The 19,998-nt window shown below is 42.6% G+C and overlaps 1 protein-coding gene across 7 annotated transcripts in view; it reads right to left on the bottom strand.

Moving 5' to 3' along the window:
* Nucleotides 1-11,146, bottom strand: part of COL24A1 (collagen type XXIV alpha 1 chain) — a 136,832-nt gene extending 125,686 nt beyond the window's left edge. For all 7 annotated transcript variants that reach the window (XM_082053507.1, XM_082053512.1, XM_082053509.1 and 4 more), the window contains exons 1-2: nucleotides 10,818-11,146; nucleotides 4,603-4,664 (exon numbers count right to left, since the gene is read on the bottom strand). In XM_082053507.1, the coding sequence (XP_081909633.1) occupies nucleotides 4,603-4,664; nucleotides 10,818-10,873 (118 nt within the window). In that variant the 5' untranslated portion in view covers nucleotides 10,874-11,146. The remainder of the gene's footprint in view (nucleotides 1-4,602; nucleotides 4,665-10,817) is intronic.
* Nucleotides 11,147-19,998: the final 8,852 nt, after the last annotated feature.

Below are 19,998 nucleotides of genomic sequence, written 5' to 3'. Positions count from 1 at the left end.
GCTGCAACACAAGAAACTCCAGCTCCATACAAAGAAAAAGCATTATCACCACAAGAGTGGTTAAGTGCTGGACCAGGAGGCCAAAGACATTGTGTAATCTCTTTTCTTGGAGATTTTCAAAGCCCAACTGGACAGGACCCAATAACCTGAACTAACTTCAACATTGACCTGGATCTCAGCAGGACATAGGACCAGATGAGTGCAAGGTCCCTCAGGCCAAATTTTCTAATTTTCTGCACAAATGGAAACTAAACATTGCAGTTTGGATAAACAGCATGGCACAGAAGCATACGATACCATCTTTTTTCCTGTAACTGGAACAACTGGCTCGACCTAAGCTTCGGTGAACCACCTATATTAAAAAGGACTAGTAGTATCTAACAGTTGCACTCATCTCACAAGCCTGGCTGGGGAGAGACTGGCACTTCCCATAGCATTTAGCTGAGGGTACTTTTACTATGCCCCTTGTCCTTTAAGTAAGTAAATGAAGCTACTAAATAGCATAACAAAAATTTGGAGTATCCAAGAAAAGTTAAGGATTCTCTGCTCTATTAAGAGAAAAGAGCAAATGAAACAAATGGATGTTCACTCTTTTAGTGGAAAAAAGGTCTCTTTTCCCAGTGTTTCCTTTCTCTGTTTACCGAATGTATTCATAGGAAACTTTAAGAATAGACAGATGTTGGCTTAGTTTCAGTGCTAAGTTATGAAAAGAGCCTGAGACTTTCTTGAGAGGGGTTTATAAATTGGAACCAAAAGCATCAACCTGAATGCACTGTACATGTTGAAAATTAATTACACACCTTGTAGTGTTTCTAGTCATGTTTGAGATTCACAGACACGCCAAGATTATCGTGGCAAGTAGCCAGCACAGACAGAGGTACAGGGAAAGCAAATCTTTGCAGAAAGTCCTGTGTATGCCAATTTCTCAAGATGTTTTGCCTCAGAGCAATTAATTTACTATGGCTGTATATTTATCTGTCAAACTGATAAGAGAGGTCGGGTTATAGCAGAGCTTCGAAGCACAATGCAGCTGCTAATGAACTACCAGACTTTCCCAGGCCCCGGGTCCTGCGTGGTCTGTGTGTAGTTACAGAGGAGAAAGCTTTACTTGTATTGCCCTTGTGAAACCTAAGAAGAAACACCGGTCCTGAGCTCTGGGCAATGCCAAAGTCATACACATGCAAACAATGCTCCAAGGCTGGTGACACCGCTCCAGCACTTCTGTGCACTGGCTGTGCCAGCTGACTGCATGGAGGAGAACAGCTAATAATCTAACCTCAGGTTGTGCCTGAATATCACACCCTGACCTGAAATATTTGGCAAGTACTTGTATTTTTTAAAATATTTATAATTATATATTTGTATTTAAAAATAACAATGCACGTGATGTGTCAAAAGTAAATTGAAATATGAAACAAAAAGCTTAAATTTAAACTGGCTTAAAATAGTCAATCTAAAAATTACATTCAAGAGTATCAGTACTAAATCTGATTGCAAACAAAATCACCAAAATTTGTTTGAAAGTTATTAAAAAAAAACATCTGAGAGCATGATGAGAAACAAGACACATTCTCCACATCCTGCAAATAGATTCCTGTGAACAACGACAGGTTCTGAGAAAGCTAAACACAAATAAATTCTGTGTGAAAAATGACAGCGTAAGATTAAATATCAGCTAATTATTCCTTGCTGACTTTCTGCCTGTTAACCTGCCATCAAGCCAAAAGGCTGTTCCAGATTTTTTTGGCCAGTCATTTCATTTCTGGTCCAACATGTATTTTTATTTTAAGGCTTTCAGAAGCTCTTGGCAGTACACAGGGTTTTGGGAGCAGGCAACCCTCTCAACATTTCCTCCTTGCATGACAACCGCTATTTCTTTACCTATCAGTAGTCACTTTTCTGTGTTTACCCCCATGTCTGTACAACATCTGTATTCACTTACTGTTCACTTAACTCTTTAGGTCCCTCAAATTCTAATGGCTCATCTTCTTGAAGGAAAAGTTGTTTTGGGATTTTGGTGTCAAGTGCTTTCATTCCACCTTCTAGGAGGACTTGAAAAACCCTACTGCATCATGAGGGAAGGGAAAACCTAACATGGGCTTTGGCAAAAAAAAAAATCCCCAAAAGGAACTGTGGAACTATTCTGTTCACTCTCTCTTCTTCATTTGCCACAATCCTCCATACTTATGACTACTTTGAAGGCAGGATATTTGGGGTGCTTTCTCCATTTCAGCAATTCTAATGTACGCATTACTCACTTTCCCTTTACCAGCATGGGTAAGGGAAAGACAAGGGTCATTCATCAGCTCCATCAGAACCAAGAGCAGTTACTCATCAGGTTGCCCACTTCCTAGGTGATGCTGCATCTGCAGCTGGGTTAATTAAGATACCTGGCTGCAACCAGTGCTCTCCCAGACACCATAGGAAAGTCACCCAGCATTGATTCTGTATGTCCTTGAGCTCAAAGTACTATTCCTAAAGGCTTTACATCTATTTCATTGAACATGATTTATAGCAGCCAACCAAAGTGAACAAGGCATAGCTTCTCAGGTAAAGCATGCACAGGCTGTCCCATTCAGCTCAGGAGAGATGGAATGTTTATTACCCTAGCTAGCATCTTCATATTTGGCAGAAAACTCTTTAAAAAACAAAAAAACCCACCACCACCAAAGCAAAAAACCAAAACCCCGCAACTGCTAAGAAAGTTTTAATAATAACTTAAGTGTTAACATATTCCTAGTGGGCAGACAATCCTGTTCCTGGGCAAACTCTAAGCACTGCAAATGGAATAGTGTTAGCTCTGCAGGTTATAGACTGAAACTGAAGGATACACTTGAGCTGCTCCTTTTTTTAAGGAGGTTTCCTCGGTGTCCTGTTCCCTGAACTGCTTTTTGCATGCTTATTTACACACTGTGTATGAGGGACCAAATTCACCCATGGGCAGAAGGTTGCACCAAGGTTCAATGCATCATTTCAATCCCAAGTAAGCACTTAACAAAAAGGAAGTTGTGTATGAGGCCTGTGCATGGAGAGGAGGGCAGGAGTTTCCATTCAGTAAGGCTTTTCATATGGCCATCTAGAAATGCTGTTGCCTAATTTAAAAAGTAGGAAAGCCTCTTCATTTGCTGATGACAAAAAAAAAAAAATAAATATAAGCAGGTCAAGACGAACTTTAGCACATTCCTGCAAAGTTCTGTGCACAGAAGTCTGCTCAGCTGAAAGGCAAATAAGCCCCAAGCTGCACCTCCTCTCCCATGCCACTTCCCAGTCCTGCATCCTTCACAGTCCTTGCCTGAAGTTTTAGTAGAAAATAAATTCTCAGGCTGAGGCACATGAGAAGTGAGACAAATCGTTTATTCCTTTGAAGAGGAGGAGGGTGAGCTGGAGGGATGAAGACAAACCACTGCCGCACATCTGTCTCTGGCATCCCTCACCTGCTCCCACTGCACAGGGAAAGTGCAAACTGCCTCCCTAAACCAGCCTCTGCCTTTCCCTCCTTGCAGGCCTGGAGCAGGGCAGGCCACACACACCTATGAGTGCTGCCCCTCCTCTGGTGAGAGCTTGGCTTAGCTATTACAAAAAATCTGGAAAAATCCCATCAACGTGAAAGAAAATGTCCCCCATTGAGCTGAATGTGAAAAAACAGCAACAAACCTTTATCAGGCAAACAACAAGCAACTAATGGAATGCAAAACTACAAAGAGAACTGGGCGGGGAGGAAAGCGGGAAGGAAAAAAGACACTTTGCCAGTTGCAGGGAATGATAATAAAGAAAAAGGTATTGGTGAGAATAAGGGTGGGTGGCTGTTGAGATATCCCACAGGGCTGTAGCAAAACACTATCAGGAATGAGCTGTCTTAACCATGCAACCCAGCTGTTTGGGAAAACTGAATAGCTGAGTATTTGCAGTTAACATACTTGCCAGCCAAGGATGGCCTACTTCTTGCTTCACCTGTACAGTAAAGGAACACGGCAGAGAACTGATACTGCCACTCCCCTGGCAGAAAAGAAATTACTAAATAGCATGTTGGCCTCCAGCACTTCAGGCCACTAACATTCCCACAGCAGTCTCTAGTGTGAGCTGCACATCTGGTACAGTTATAACAGCTGGCAGATCAAAAAAGAAACTAAAAACAAGACAGCCCTATTTCCTCACTAATATCTGCATCCGAATGCAAAACCAAATGAATACACCATTTCACTTTTTGCTTTAATGATGCCAGCCTAGACTAAGCCTTTATTATATGCAGTGGTTTGCTTGCACAGCCCTAAGTGCAAAGGTAACTCGGTCATAGCTCGCCACCCCCAAGGACACCCACTTCCAGTGAAGACACAATCAAAGCCTTTTCACTGTACAAGGCTTCTCTTTTATGAAGAGCTTGCTTAAATATGTAAGCAATTTCATAGACAGAAAATGTGAGTAATTTTCAAAAGGTCATCTTTTCCAAACCGGTTGCTTTAAACTTTTGCTCTCATTATGCTGCAGATGGTATTTTCTTTAAGCTACTATTAAGGAACTGAGCCTAAGGTCACAGCCATTTACTCTTTGAATCCAATAACAGATTATACAAATATCCTGTTATTAAAAAAAAAATGTTCTCACCTTGTTTGGGTACTTGTGCAACACCCACAGCTATACATATTGCAATAAAAAGGACAGTTTTCCTAGAAGGGAAAGGAAGAAAAGAACTTGTGAGAAAACATCTAAGGTTTCAGAACTCACAGGAATTAGAAGCTTGATTCACTGTCCAAAGTCAATGGCAGGATACCACTGACTTCAGCAAGTCCTGGATCAAAGCCATCACATCGTACAATTTCCCACTAATGCTGGAAAGACATTTTATACAAAGATCAAAGATTATGTATGCCCTCATATATAGTACATATATTTTACACTGGCTTTTATTAACAAAGTAACTGCATCTGTTTTATATTTTCTTGCAGCAGCCTTCAAATATGAATGCTGCTATGCTGTAAATTTCTTCCTGGAAAGAAAAAAAAAAAAAAACCAAAAACCTGTTACTGTAAAGAAACTGTAAAATAAATGACAAGTTAATGCCTATAGAGATCATTAGATATTTTTGTTCCAGTGTACCTGTGATCTGTCTTGCCACTCTAACACATCAGTTTAGGACAGGTGAAAATGTTTTGTCACACTTTTATTCCTGTACGATAAATTTTTTCATGTTACACACAAGTCATGCTCTCCACAAAAAGTAAAAAAATCCCATAACATTTTGACTTAAAGCTTCATGTTCAGATAGAAGAGTGCAATACTGGTAGGCACCATAGGCTCACTAATTGCAACAAACATATGTAAGGTCAATATATGTTATGTGCTTGAAATTGCGAATGGTGTCTTCATTGAAAGCAAAAGTGTTGGGTGAGGAATACAATTTTACCATGGTTAAAAACAGACCGTCCGCTATTTTTTACTCCATTATCATATTAGCCAAATTAGCATCTAATCACACTCTTATTGTTGTGGTTTAACCCAGCAGGCAGCTAAATACCACACAGCCGCTCACTCATTCCCCACCAGTGGGATGGGGGAGAGAATCAGAAAAAAGATAAAAGTTATGGGTTGAGATAAAGACAGTTTAATAAAACACAAGAGAAAGGTAAAATAGTAGTAACAGAATACACAAAACTAGTGATGTGCAATGCAATTGCTCACCACCCACTGACCAATGTCCAGCCAATCCCTGAGCAGTGGCCAGCACCCCCCAGTTTTTTGTTCAGCAGGATGTCATATGGTTTGGAATATCCCTTTGGCCAGCCTGGGTCAGCTGTCCTGGCTGTGCCCCCCAGCTTCTTGTGCAGTCCCAGCCTTCTCACTGGCAGGGCAGTATGAGAAGCTGAAAAGTCCTTGACTTAGCATAAGCACTGCTCAGCAACAACAAAAACATCCCTGTCTAACAACATTATTCTCATGTTAATCCAAAATACAGCACTATACCAGGAAGAAAATTAACTCTGTCTCAGCCAAAACCAGGATAATGCTCAAGCCTCCACTCAGCCCTCTTGCTCATTAGCATATATAGCCTCATTGACTTTTCATAATATTAAACATTTGCTGTACCATGCTAGAGAGTACCAGAATACTTGGAATAAATAGCATTCAAAAGTAACACAGTTTCAACTAAGCACTTGTAACTTCCTATGATGTAGCTTTGCCAGCTAATCAGTACAGTTTGCACAGCATAAAAAGTTCAGGAAGAAACCACTTTATATAGGAGCCTGTGGTTCAGACAGCAATGTCAGACAAGTTCCTTCCACTGAGCATTCACTGCCATGTTGCCTTCAGCTCAGAGGATAACATAGGGATAAACCACGTATTAGTAATGCTACAATGACAAGAAATTGTGCTATAATTTAATCATATTTTTATATATGTATACACACACGTATATGTATATATACACACACAACAGTATTCAGCAAAAAGTCAATCCAAACTTTTCAGAAACATCCAAGTGCCTGAAAATCACAAAGGGAAAAAAAAAAAAAAAAAAAAAAAAAAAAAAATCGGGCTTTATCACTCAATTTGCCAAGTGAAATAAAGAGTCAAAATTCATTGATGTAGCAGGAGATGGGGTTGATTACTTACCCTCCTTCAACAATAGGGTTTCATTCCCATTTTCAAGCCAAGTCCCTGTTAAGGGTAGGAGGTGCTAGCAGCTGATGTCACTGCTTCTTGCAGGTGCCCTCCCCAGCCCAGTCCAACCCAAGCAGCAGGTAGTTCTCAACAGCCCCCTCCCCAAACCCAGACTTAATATTGACTGTTGTTCAAACAGCAGATCAGCTGTGGGATGCTCACTTATTTTTTTTCACCTCTGAAGACCAGAATTCAAGTTCTGGTCTTATTTCACAAGTAAATAGATTCTGTGTCACACAATGCACCATGTTTTGATCTAATGAGAGGCTCAGTGACAGGAGATAGCAGCATTAGGAAATGCATGCATTGTACTGTATCAGCTAAAACTCAGGACAACTCTTTATTTGACTTTCTGGAGTGTAAAATGGATTCACAATTAAAAACAGCATTAGATGTTTTAGTTAGCTCTGGAGTCAGAATGCTCAAAGAATCCCAGAGCCCAAAATGCAAAGTTGACTCCTTTTAACCTTGCAATAGTCTCTTCCACAACATCAGCCAGGGACAAGCTGTGTGTCAGGTATCTGCTTCCATCACCTCCCAGCAAATGTTGTAGGAAGGCAAGAAATTCCAAAATGGTCCCAGGGCTGTAAATTACACAGATGCAACTGGATGTACAGAAACATTTAACGCAAGATAAAAACAAATGTCTGGCTTACACAGGAGTCTTCAGCTAATGTCAAGAACAGATGAGTGATCAGCTAAGAGAAAAAACAGGGACAGAGACAACCACAGGGCTGGAGATCCCCTAATGTGCAGGAAAAGTTTGGTTTGCTTCTATCTTTTTTTCACAAGTAAAATTTTTTGTAAATGAAAGCACATGCAACCTAAAATTAAGTTGTACAAGGGAGCCCTCCAAAGTTAAAGATGAAAAAATGAAATTCTGTCTTCCTGAGAGAATCTGTTCAGGCCACCCCTCCTCTCTTGGTGAAGATGACTACTCTTTCCATTAAAAGCTACAGAACAGCCAGTTGTCAGTCTCCACTCTCACACCAGCACTGTCACTAAGCCACCAGGCTCCCTGATGTGTAATACATATATGGCTTGATTCATTGTCTGCCGCAGCTGCAAGGAACAAAGCAAGCAGCAGGCAGAAACACTGGACCATCTGCCTTAGGTGAGTGCAGAACTCTTGAGGAGACTTGCCCTGTTGGGACATGACAATAGAAAAATGCGAAAGCACGTGGCAAGGATGAGAATGCTGACTATTTTTCCCGATCTAACATCACAGATGAAGCTGTTTCAATACCCCTTGGCTGTGTCCTGCCCTAAAGTCTAGGTATATATCAAGCTTCCTCCCCTCCTCCTACCTTTTCATCCTCTCTTACTTTATATGCAAGCAAAAGCTGAGGGTAACTACATAATTATTTGGAGGAAGGCACTATGAAATGTGGTTGAGCTATTCTATTATACCACTTAAAACAGAGCTTATCTTTCTGATAATCTTTGACATCCTGTGGCTGTTGGTCTCTTCCTACGAGTGGTCAGCAACTGTCTGTGTTTATTTTTTTCAATTAGGAAAGACAGATCAGTAAACTGATCATCTTCAAACCAAGATGTGGCAAGCAAAGATGCAGAATTCCACCCTCTGAAGACTCTTCAGCAGCGTACAAAGTCTGAGTTCAGTCAGCACACAGTGAAGCAGGATAACAATGTCCTCTTCATTCCAGCCTAGTTTCCCAAACCTCAAATTTAAAGGAAGGAATACCACTGGCTGGCTGCTAGAGAAGGCAGGAAAACCCGTTCCCAGTGTAACTGGCACAGATGCAGGACACACTAAACTTGAGGGTTCATCAACCCTCTGCTCATCAGTGATCATGGCTTGAATACCAACACCTGCCCCACATGATTTATTTCATTAGATCTCCTCTGAGAACTGCTACTTGGTGTCCATCAAGCCAGAGGAGGGCTTTGGGAAAGGGGATAGTGCCTTGTGGACAGAGCAACTCTGGGCTTCTCAAAGACCCCAAGCTCTTAAAAGCATCATCTTTCAGGATCTGAAAATAAAGTTATCTTCCTTTGCTGCTATAATGAGATTAGCCAGCAGGGCCAGTGCTGCTTCTAAATTTTAAGAGACCTACTATCAATATGGCTTGAGAGGACACAACAGCCTCCACAGCCTCTCCTAGGTGACAGTCACATTCCCTTTGGGCACAGATGCCACTGCACACCTGACCAGCAAGGGGGGAACTCCTGAATCCTTTGCCTCACATTCCTGATTTGAAAGAAGGGGAAAAGGGAGAGACACAATATAAGGTGAGAAGCAGAGGATCAAAAGATGTATTGCTCTTTCCTCCTGAGGAGCCCTACAGTGCTGTGCTTCAGAGAATGGAAACTCTCTGTCCAGTGACCCAGCCACTCTCTGGACAGCATTTGGCCTAAGATTAGAAACTACCACATCCAAACAAACAGTCAACTCAGTATTTTTAAAAGGAAAGATAAGTTAATGAAAAATATGTCATTTTAGAACCGTTTTATGAGTACATCCTGAATTCTTAGAGCAGTTCTCTTGTCTAGATAGCGTACACTGTTTTCCTCTGTATTAAGGCAAAAAAGTATACAGCTCAAATTCTCACTCCTGTGAAATATTGTCTTCTTCCAAGGTTTATCTCTATGCATTTTGTAGATTGCTCTTCAGATGTTCCACAACTCTATGCTTGCAAGAGACAAGGGGAACACAAAGCTGTTCATGTGTTAAGATTAAATATTCCATCAACAAATTTGGCGAGAGATTTAGGAGTCATGCACCTGCAGGAGTTTTATTTATTTAACCTGCAAAGACACCCCTATACAGGTAGCTGGTCTGATTTAATGCTGTTTCCACAAAAAGGTGGTCTAGGCTGCAAGGGACTAAGTGGTTTGATATGCCATAGAAACCTGATCCTTTTGCAAAGAATTCTGGTTTCTTAATGTAGGCAAGCAACGAGGTTGCTTTCTTTCTAGTCAAGTAAATTAGGTAAACAAGACAAAAACATATAGATACATATTCTGAAGCTATCTCCAATTTTGAACTCGGGTAAACTGAATCTCTGCTACTGGACTACTTTATTGTAATTCAGTTTATGTTTCTCTGTTAGCAATATCCCTTTACAGATACCAAATAAAAACCTTTTTAAAATTTCACTCAGACAATCCCTGGAGAAGTCTCACAGACACATCCATAAAACACACAGATCTCCTAGGAAGGCCACCTCCAGGCAGCCACGTAACCGCTCACAAGCATTCAAGCGCACCCAGATTATACAGCAGGCAGTCTTGAGCAGCATAATCCTCACTACAACACAAGATAAATCCTTCTTGGTCCTGCTTGGAGCTCTCAACAAATTTAAGTCACAGCCAGAATAAAATAAGCACTTTACAAAAGAAGACATATATTGATAATATCATTACAACTATCAAAAGTTCACAATTATCTTGCTTAGGCTGCTTACAGGCAAACTACAGAGGAGAACAAAGCTCTGCCTTTACATCCCAGATGATGATGCGTTAGAAATACCTAAGCCTATTGCAAAAGCATGTAAATACAGGGCACCTCATCTGGTCATCTGTTATTCAAGAGAGTAGCCTCAGCTCTTAAACATAAGTTCTGCACGTTTTGTTTGTTTGCTATGTTTTAATAGTTAGGTACCAAAAGCGAGGACGAGCAGTCAGGTTACTTGTGGCTGCAGAGGCACACTCTCCCCCAGGATCCCTGTTCTCCTCGGGGAGCAGGGGTGCGCTGGCTCTCAGGGCACCCCAGAGCCGGGCTGCATGTCGGGCCGTGGGTTTGAATGGGGAAAGGATGACACGAAGGTGCTGGACGGGACCAAGAACACACAGGAAAGCAAAGGGAAAGACAAGGAACATTGCGGAGGGGAGAGACGCACAGCCACCGGCACAGGCATGTTCTGTCCGGGAAGCCAGCTCCCCGCAGCCACCGCCAGTCCTCCGGGGGGACCCGGGACCTCACGGGGTTACAGCTGGAGCACAGACAGTAGGGACGAGGGGAAAGTCCACCGGGGTCATCGGTCCTCTACCCTCAGGAGGGTAGCTGAGCCGCAGTCCCCATCCCCAGCCGGCCCCGCCGCCAGCCGAACCCCGCGGCAGGGTGGCGGAGCGGTGCGCCCCGTCGCCGCCAGCCAGGGGAGCAGGGCCGCCCTCACGCCCCCCCAGCTCCTCCTTACGTTTGTGCCGCGGGAGAGATGCGTCCTCGCCTTGTCCTCTCGGCTCCCAAATGCATTTGTATGCATTTGCCCGGGCAGCGGAGATCCGAGGGAAAGCCGGAGCCCAGCGCCGCGCTGCCGCAGGGTCAGGTCCTGTCCATGAAACCCCGAGGTCTCCGCCGAGCTCCGTGCAAGCCCGAGGGCGGCCCGCGTACGGCCCGCGGGGGCGGGCGCGGCGGCGGGGGGTGGGGTGGGGGGCGCCAGGGGCCGGCTGGCGGGGGAGCCCCGCGGCTGCCCGCGGAGTCCGGCGGCGGAGCGGCACTGCAGCCGCCTGCCCCGGCACCGGCGGTCCTCCCCGCCCGCCGCGGTGTTAAATTTCAGCCCTGGCTGCCTGGCGATTACATCAGCAAACACGGCCCCCGGGGCGGGCCGGACCCCGGCCGCGCATGATGTGCGCTGCCCCGCGCAGGTAGCCCTGGGCGCCGATCCGGGACGGGCTGGACCCGCGCCCAGGGGCGGCTGGAGTGAGCAGTGCCCGGCCGAGCACCGTCCGCCCAGCGCCGGCGGGGCCGGGGAAGAAGAGCGGTGCTGCGGCCCCAGGTGTGCCCGGCACGGCTGGGAGCGGTGGGGTGGGAAGGACGCGGACAGGTGATGGCACTTAGGGCGAGAAGCGTCTTCAGTTCACGCCGGACTTCAGCTGCGAAGGTTTGGCAGGAAGTTGCAAGTGTAATTGAAATGTGGGGACAGAGGAAGGGGGGAAGGGATATGATGAAATAGTATAAAGAGAAAAAGCTGAGTGCGCCAGAGGTTTTGCATCTCGAGTATAACTGGAGTGATGTCCAGCAGTCCTCCGTCTGGAAAATGTTTGAAGAGCAGATGTAATTTGGTAGCATTACAATGCCAAAAGAAATATGACACGCTTCACCGTCTTCTTCCTAAAGAGATAAAGGCCTTTTCAGCTTTAATTTCCAGTTTTCTTATCTTGTCCCAATAACACAGTCCATTGTAACTTTATCCCATAAGACATCTTTATGCAAACTGTCTGTCAAAACAAACAAGGTAGAGTTAAACAATACCAGACCTTGCAACACACACTGTGCAGCAAACCTGTGGTCAAGACTTGCAGCCCTACTTTGGCAAAAACTTCCATTGTCCTAAGCAGAAATCTGATTATAGGATTGTGGTGTTTGGCTCTCGATGGATGTTAAAGGAATGAAGACTTCACATCAGACTTGCAGGAAAGGCCTTCAGGTTATAGGTAAGGTGGAGAAAGGTGACATGAAATAAAACCAAATGTATTCCCAAAGAGCAGAAAACAAGTAAAATGGCAAAACACAAAGAAAGGTTATGCAAGACAATGATTTTATATTGTTATCACTGAGGATGCTCCACTCGCCATAAAAGACTTTTCTGGGTGATCTGGGTAGCTGCAAACATGAAAAAAAAAAAAAAAAAAAAGGGAGGAAAAAATTGTGAGGGAACCAAGAGCAAACCTAGACTGGTGAATTTTCTTGGGGATAACAGAAGCCAAAGCTGAAGGCGCGGGGGGAGATGTTCTTGGGTAACACATAAGCATGTTTCAATGTTTAATTTTACACTCAAATTATTTTTAATACCTTGAATCATTCAGAATCTATATAGTCTGACTGACTATCATAGGATTTCCTATTTACTTCACTTTTTGAAAGCCAGTGGTAAAAGCTGGCAACATTTTGCCTTCTTGTATGTATCTGCATATGTACTTTGCATTAAACAAAGTGACAGCAAAACATGAAAATGTATCTATTCACTGAAGAGACCATGGTGCCTGCCCAGGGAGGTACTGGACACGGCTGCAATGAAGTCTTCATCAGCATTTCTGTTTCAAACCACACTCAAATGACTTCCAACAGCTCCAGTGTTATATTTCATTTAGTTTTTGTTAGCATTAAGATGAACTAAAATGTGTACATGACAAATTGGGTTTGGAATGGTTTGGTGCCATTCCGTGAAATCTATCAATCCCTTAAATAAGATGCCTTCTATATAGTAGATATACAGTTGATTTCTCCACCCTTTAGCATCAGCATTAGGGCTATTACAGAGAGAATTTTGCCCCAAGAGTGACCCTGGGTAAATCCTGCCCTCACTTCAGTGCACATCAACAAGTACAGGAGCCAACCTGTAGCACATGGCGAGATGGGCTGGGGATAGTATGTGTTGAGATCTCCCTTTCCAGCAGTGTTTGCACTGAAGAAGGCACAACCTGAGATTCTTGCCAGCTGCACGTAGAAGCTGTAAATAAGGCTTTGCTGACCCTGATTATGCAGTGACTTAAAACAGTATAAAGTTTCAAAATTAGCATTGCTTGTTCTGTTTTCTGTATTCAAAACTACAAAATTAGGTTCAAAAAGTAGGACGCTTTCCTTCTGTTTGGCACTTTGCTCCTTAGGTCCTTGTTACAGCCGCTCCTGTGGTTGGAAGCCAGCTTTTAGGCTATTTGGGCAGGGTCCTTGGCTGTTCTCATCCGCAGAGTCCAGGGGGCTGGGCAGGCCGTGGGGAGGCAGGGGTCAGGAAGGATTACCTCTGCCCTTCCATTTGCCCACGGCTCACATGTCTCTGAGCCACGTGTCCACAAATAGGTTGGGAATGTGCAAGGAATGCTCCTTGTTCCCTTCCCTGTGTCCCTCCACCTGGGAGCTCTTGCAACTTTTTTTTTTTTTTTTTTAATTTTATTTTGTTGAGAAGTGCCTAATGTTAGTCTGCAGCCTAGTTGTTTTCCTTTAATGTTAATGCCCTTCCGAGCTGCTGAAGCTCTTATTTGAAGAAATTAGCACCATCTAATACAGATTAAGCAAGCAAATGAAAAAGCCAGAGGACGCAAACTGACTTCCCGATGTCAGACAGCAAGTGTGGCACTGTTGGAAATACTTCAGCAGTTCCCAACTTGTTGCCCATGACCTTGTGTTTTAGAAGAGCTCCAAATCAGTATCAGCAAAAATCAGTATCAGTTTTATTTTTTACACTTGCTCTTCCAAGTGTTCTTACAGCCTAATAAGCAAAACCTACTATATTTAAAGCTCTCAGATTACGTGTGTTTATTTCCAGAGCTATATATAGCAGTCTGTATACTTACGCACACCAAAAGACACGGTCGAGCTCCAAACATGTTAGCACTCATTGCAACACAGGGATGCTGGAGTTTCATTTCCGACAATAAATGTCTCAAGATGCCATTTCACCCTGTCTGCCATCTCCTGTTTGACTACAGCCTATCCCTGATTTCTCTTATCTCTCCAAGTAAGCCCAAGGATTACTGAAATATAAAATTAATTCTTTCAAGAGATCATTTCTTGCCTTTCTGACATTATTACAAGCTCCTCTTCTGTTTGTTTTCTCCTTTTCCAGCTTTTTTTCCCCTCCTTTCATGATCTGGCTTGCTCATCTGTCACTCCAAATCACAGCTGCTGAGTTCCAGCTATGCTCTGGGGCACAGAGCAGGAGCTGCTCTTAAACAGTGTAAGAGGCAAGAAAAATGGTTCCTATCTGTGATTCTCCTTCCAGAAAATGTACAGGAGAGAGCAATGGTTAGTATATTGCCAGAGCCTAAAAATAAAGAAAAAAAATAAGAAGAATTCGAAGGAAAATGTGTGCAATAGGAATGTGAGGACTGAGTGTTGGAGCCTGAGCCTTATTCCACTGCGGTCAGTAGGAGCTTTACCTTTGACTTGAGTAGGAGCAGAAAGGGACCCACACAAGTCTTCTGGTACAGTCCAAGAATTAGGAGTTTTTGGCAGAAGACCAACACTGCTATTGAGTTCCCTTTGGAGAACTGTTTTTCCCTGCACACCACAATATATGGTGTTAGGCTATGTACCAAAACTGCTGGAACCTAGTTCAGCAAAATTATTTTGAATTCTCTCTGTAGCAGCCAAAAGAAGTTTAACACATTGCTCCAGTTAAACAAAGTTACCAACCTATCAAATATGATTAAGAAGTACAAGAAATGGAAAGGATTACAGCATGTCTTTGAAAATAACTGGCTAAAATTGAAAGCGGGGGGGGGGGGGGGGGGGGGCTCCAGGTCTGAAAACATTAGATATGTCTATTCTTTGTACAAAGTGAAATAAATTGTAATGACCAGCATCTGCCTCCTCTCTCTAGTTATGCCTCTTACCTTCTGATAGAAGGACTTAGTGGGAATTGGTGTTCTCCAGTTTTGAATGTGCCAAAAATCTGGAAATGCTTTTAAAGAGCACAGTTAATGACTTTTTGGATTAATCCTGTCCCTTCTGATTTTCTACTAATGAACTAAAGAGATAATTAACATACATAAGTTTACATGCTGAAGAATTCAGAATGGAGAGGATTTTTCTGCCTTACAAGACCAACACACAAAAACCTGTGAGGTGAAGGGGATGAGAGCAGAAAGGAGAGATGCTGTGACTAAAGGGGACCAAACTTAGAGATCTTGGCACACAGAGCAAAAAAAAAGGGCATGATAGAGTCAGGACTGACAAAAATGCCAAGCCACAAATGACCATATACACCAGTGAGATTCCTTAAGATACTTAGTTAAAGCAAACAAGGGAATATAACCAGCCAGGAGTAAGAGACAGAGAGAGCCTCAGTGAACCGCAAGACTGAGTAAAGGCTCCAGACCACAAGGCTCCAGCAGCTCCAACTGAGAAAGGTGTCTCACTGAAGCCAAGATACTTGCAATTGTTTACAAGACCAGGTATCATCCATTTCAGAAAGTCACTACTATAGCAGAGATCTACCATGGAGAAGGATGAAAACTCTCATGGAGAGAGCTGGAATGGGTGACCGAAGCAAAGACTTCTGGAGGAGCAGCCCCACACCCAGCAGCTGTAAAGCTGTGAGGTCTTGTTCCAGTGATGGCAGAGCATATGCCATACCAAGAATGCAGAGAAGCCTAGCCAAACACACAAGAAAAATATTAAAGGAAGAGAGAAGCCTGAGAAACAGTTATTAGGAAAGTAATAAGGGAATGGAAAATACGAGAGCAAGAACGAATGCAACGTAGGAACCATGGGAACAGCTCACCAAATGAGAAGACTCCAATTACCAAATAGGCCAAACTGCCAAGCAAGAAGCACAGTGAATTCCCATCTCAAAGAGGGGCTCTGGAGTCTAAGAGCAACTGGTGACAGAAAAAGCAGAAAAGGAGATAAGAAAAGGAGTAACCCAGTGACTTTAACTGTTAGTTAATCTTTATCCCATCATTGATGCAGTGTTTTGCCAGCCAGGCAGGAAGTGGAGACACCCACTTGTACAGGCAGGAAGATGGATTAGACATGAGGTATTTTCTGGGATACTCATTGAACTGAAAATCCCCTCATAGGTGAAGTCTGTAAATGTGGCTAAGAGGCTGTATTCCTAGGAACAAATTACCACTTCTACCAATGTGTGCTGAGAGGGACACAGAGAGTAAGGCAGGCCTCACTGAGTACATCTAACAAGGATTCCATCACCAGAGTGCTGCCTGCGACCTCCTGCCACGGGCATTCAGCAGCTTCAGTGGGGTTCCCTGCACTGGGGCTTCCCCAGAGCATTCTTGCCCATGCAGGAGTCCGCCTCAAAGGGTCCTGGTTCTCTGTCATTGTATATGATTTGCCCTGTCTCCATCACTAAAAGGAAGCAAAAGCCTATTTTTGCAAAAAAATAAAAAGCTGTGTTGTTCTCTGTGAGAAACCGCTAGCTCACAGCACCCAAGGACACTTGGCCTCCTCGGTAGTGCTCCACCATGCCCTTTTACATTGGAAGGATGGGTCAAAAACCCCTTAGAGGTGTCTTCTAGGACATTTTTTTTCTGCAGGTATTCCCTGAAAACTACTCTCTATAACAGAATAAAAATGGAACCCACTTGGTGTGAAACCATCCGCACTCATATGGCACGCTCAGCCCACTAGCAAATTCTCATTCAGCACTAAAAATTGCTCACACATCTGGAAGAACCAGCGCAGTCATCTGACAAGTATTTCATTCCCAAGCCACAGAGAGCTCTGCATTAGGCTCGTCGTATTTAAAGACATTCCCTTTCTTTTCTTAGCAACTGTGGGAGATGCTTAATTCCACAATTCTTTAGTCCTAGAAAAGCCTTTCTTGACCATCTCTGCTTCCAGCCCTGAGGCTGAGCAGGTTTTCACTATGGTGCCCTGCAGCCAAAAAAATGTGTTCCCAGATACTCCTTCTGCAGTAACCAAAAACCAGATTGGATTTGCTTCTACAAAATTCACTTCTGGCAACAGCAAGGGGAGGTCGCAGAAGCCTTAGTCCTCCATTTTCTCACCAGTTGAGAGATGAGCTACTGAAGCTCGGTGCTTAACACCATGTTGAATCTCTGCCTTGGAATGAGAGGCCTTACTCTTACATCTAAAATCTTGTCAGAATTTTCTCCCCAGTTATAGAAGCAGAAAATTCCATAAGACTCTAGTTTATGATCTTGCCACAAGAACTCCCTGTCCAGACTTTGAAAGAGAGTGAAATAATGTCATAATACTATGAATACTTATGAACTCCATCTTTGGGAAGAGAGAAATTTAATTCCAAAAACATAAACCATTTGACCAACTTAACATAGTTATCTCAAGCATTATCAAGAAATGATTGCTTTGATATGTCAGAAGGTTTCCTCCAACTTCCCACCAATTCTCACTAGTGGTTTTTAAATATGCTGAGTCTGTTAACATATGGCATACCTAAATCAGGCAGAACAGTGGAGTAATTTAAATCTGACATTGTTGATGACATTCATCAAAACAGGAGTTTCCAGACTCAGTAGGTATTAACAATATCAATGAAAATAGAAATAGCACAATTTCCCACTTTTATTTTTCATTTGAATAAGTCATTATTGGACTTCTTCAGAACTTTTTAGCTTACAATGAAGGAAAAATATGGGGCTTATTATTGTTTGTTTTCTTGGGATCTCTGGGTTTAAGAAGAGAGCCAAAAGTATTGTCAAGTACAACATGGTATTTTTGTATGATGAACATTTAATTTCCAAATTAAGAATTTTAGACTAGGCGTGTATAATGGCAGAAAAGTCTTCTACAGAAAAAGACACTTAAAGTAGATTAGTTTTTCTGAAAATACCAGACAGACGAATATGCGTAATCCAAGACCAAAATACATTGGCACTAACTTCAATGCTGATATTTTTACAATAGTAATATAATTAATTTTTGTAAATCCCTTACAGCTGTACCACTAATATAGCATCATAGTTTTAACAGGCTATTTTCATCACCTTATATTTAGAGATGAAATTTAGATCCTGTTCTTCGGTTATTTAAAATTGATTAGATATGTCAACAAGAACTACTACTTTAAGAAAAAGATCTTTTCATTATCTAGTGATACTTTTGAGGAAATGGTGGTGTCTGCAGGAGCACTGAGATACTGATCACTGCTGTCAAACCACCATCAAGTAGTGGGAAGAATCCCAGTGGCACCAAAGATGCTTGTTCTGCACTATGGGATTTTATGCACTGAAATAACTTCACTTGGCAGTCTGGCAGGAAAAAAGGCAAATCTTCATTTTGCATAGCAGCAGGTAACATATTACTCCAAATTTGTAAATAGTTTAACAGAATAGTTATCAGAGAAATGTTTCATAATGCTGACAATCACTTCCTTATTGTTGTTAGGGGATTTCTTTTCTGTTCTTTCCTGTGCCTCTCCAGTTCAGCTGTTTCCCTCATTTGACAAACTTCATAAAGACACTGGAGAAAATGATACCAGAAAGCATCTGGAAGCGACAGTGTTTACAAAGCATATAAATAGACTGTGCTGTATCCAGACTAATTAGTTGTAAGCAAAGTAATAGAAGATGTGGAGAACTTAAAAGTATGCCAGATAACTGAAAACCCAAGATTTATACAGATGTTAGGGATAGGTTGCATGCTACATGCATATAGGACAAATGCTACTGCATAATTTGAGGGCAAAAAGTAAACCATGGGCTACATTCAGACCAAATTCATGTAATACAGCTGAAATATCAATTGTGCCAGATGCTAATTTAGCTCATGAACCTAAAAATGCATTTCTGCAATCTTATACACAATGATGTGCAAGGCAGGATGTGTTTTTCTAGACTATTTACTGAAAACTGAATTATTCTGAAAGAAGAGCCTTAAAAACCTTAGAAATCTTCAGAACCTCCCTACTGCAAGTACAGCTTCTGGGGACAATTATTTAGAAAAAGAACAGTAAGCATTGAAAATATACCTCCTTCCTATTCTATAAACAGCAAGTTCCCAGTGAAAAACCCTGACCCTTCTTGACCCCTGCTGTTATGTTTTAAAAATTAATGCAGGACACCAAGAGATCAATGTTTATTTCAGACAGGGAGCTTTTGGCTGAGCTGTAGCTAATGTCCTTGGCGTGTTTTAAGCAGCATATCGGAATGAATCATCTCCTTCAGTAATACTGTATTATATTTCTGTCTCTAGTTTAGAGAAATAATGTAGCAAGGGAATATTTAAGGATTCAGTCTTCAGTTTGGGAGACAATTATGCATACACATGCTGTGATAGGCAACTACAGTCCATTGAACAGCAGCAACTCTGAACTCACACACTCCATATGCACCACTCAGTTGATTTACCTCCTGTAGCTTGAAATATCAACTATTCCTTCCACCTTGTATTTCCCAGCATAGTAATACAGAACAAAACCTCCTCGTAATTATATCATTCAAACCATTTTGTTTTTCTAAGGGTCTAACTGCATGATACCAACAGGAGCCTGCAGTGCTTTCTGGCTGCAGGGGGCAGTGCACGCATTGCAGGGGGTGCGTTACCCTCCAGCCACTCATTTTTTCTAAGCAGAGTATCAAACGCATGTAAAAAAAAAGCCCATAACAAATACTGATAGTTGCAACAATATGCGGCAGTCATCTCTGAAACTCAATGCTTTTTTGGGCCATTAAGATCCATTCTTGCTCTCAGAAATGCACTTTTTGCAGAGGCATATTCAGAGCTTGAGGTAAATGTGGCAGCTGGAGACAGGTGCTGGCTGTACTGTCGGTCTCTCCTCTGAATTGCTGACTTCCATTAGGTGCTATCAGTGACACTGTAGTTCTCCATGGGATGCAAGACCTGTGATCTGGTTTCATCTCATTCAGTGGCTTCATCTCCCCCAGGAACTGCTCCCAATAGTGATAATATCACATAAATGTACTATAGAGGAGTTT

Source organism: Streptopelia decaocto (assembly GCF_964273445.1).
Source record: "Streptopelia decaocto genome assembly, chromosome: 5".
Taxonomy (NCBI): domain Eukaryota; kingdom Metazoa; phylum Chordata; class Aves; order Columbiformes; family Columbidae; genus Streptopelia; species Streptopelia decaocto.
The sequence above is the reverse complement of the archived record's forward strand: the minus strand, read 5'-3'. Positions and strand labels throughout refer to the sequence as shown.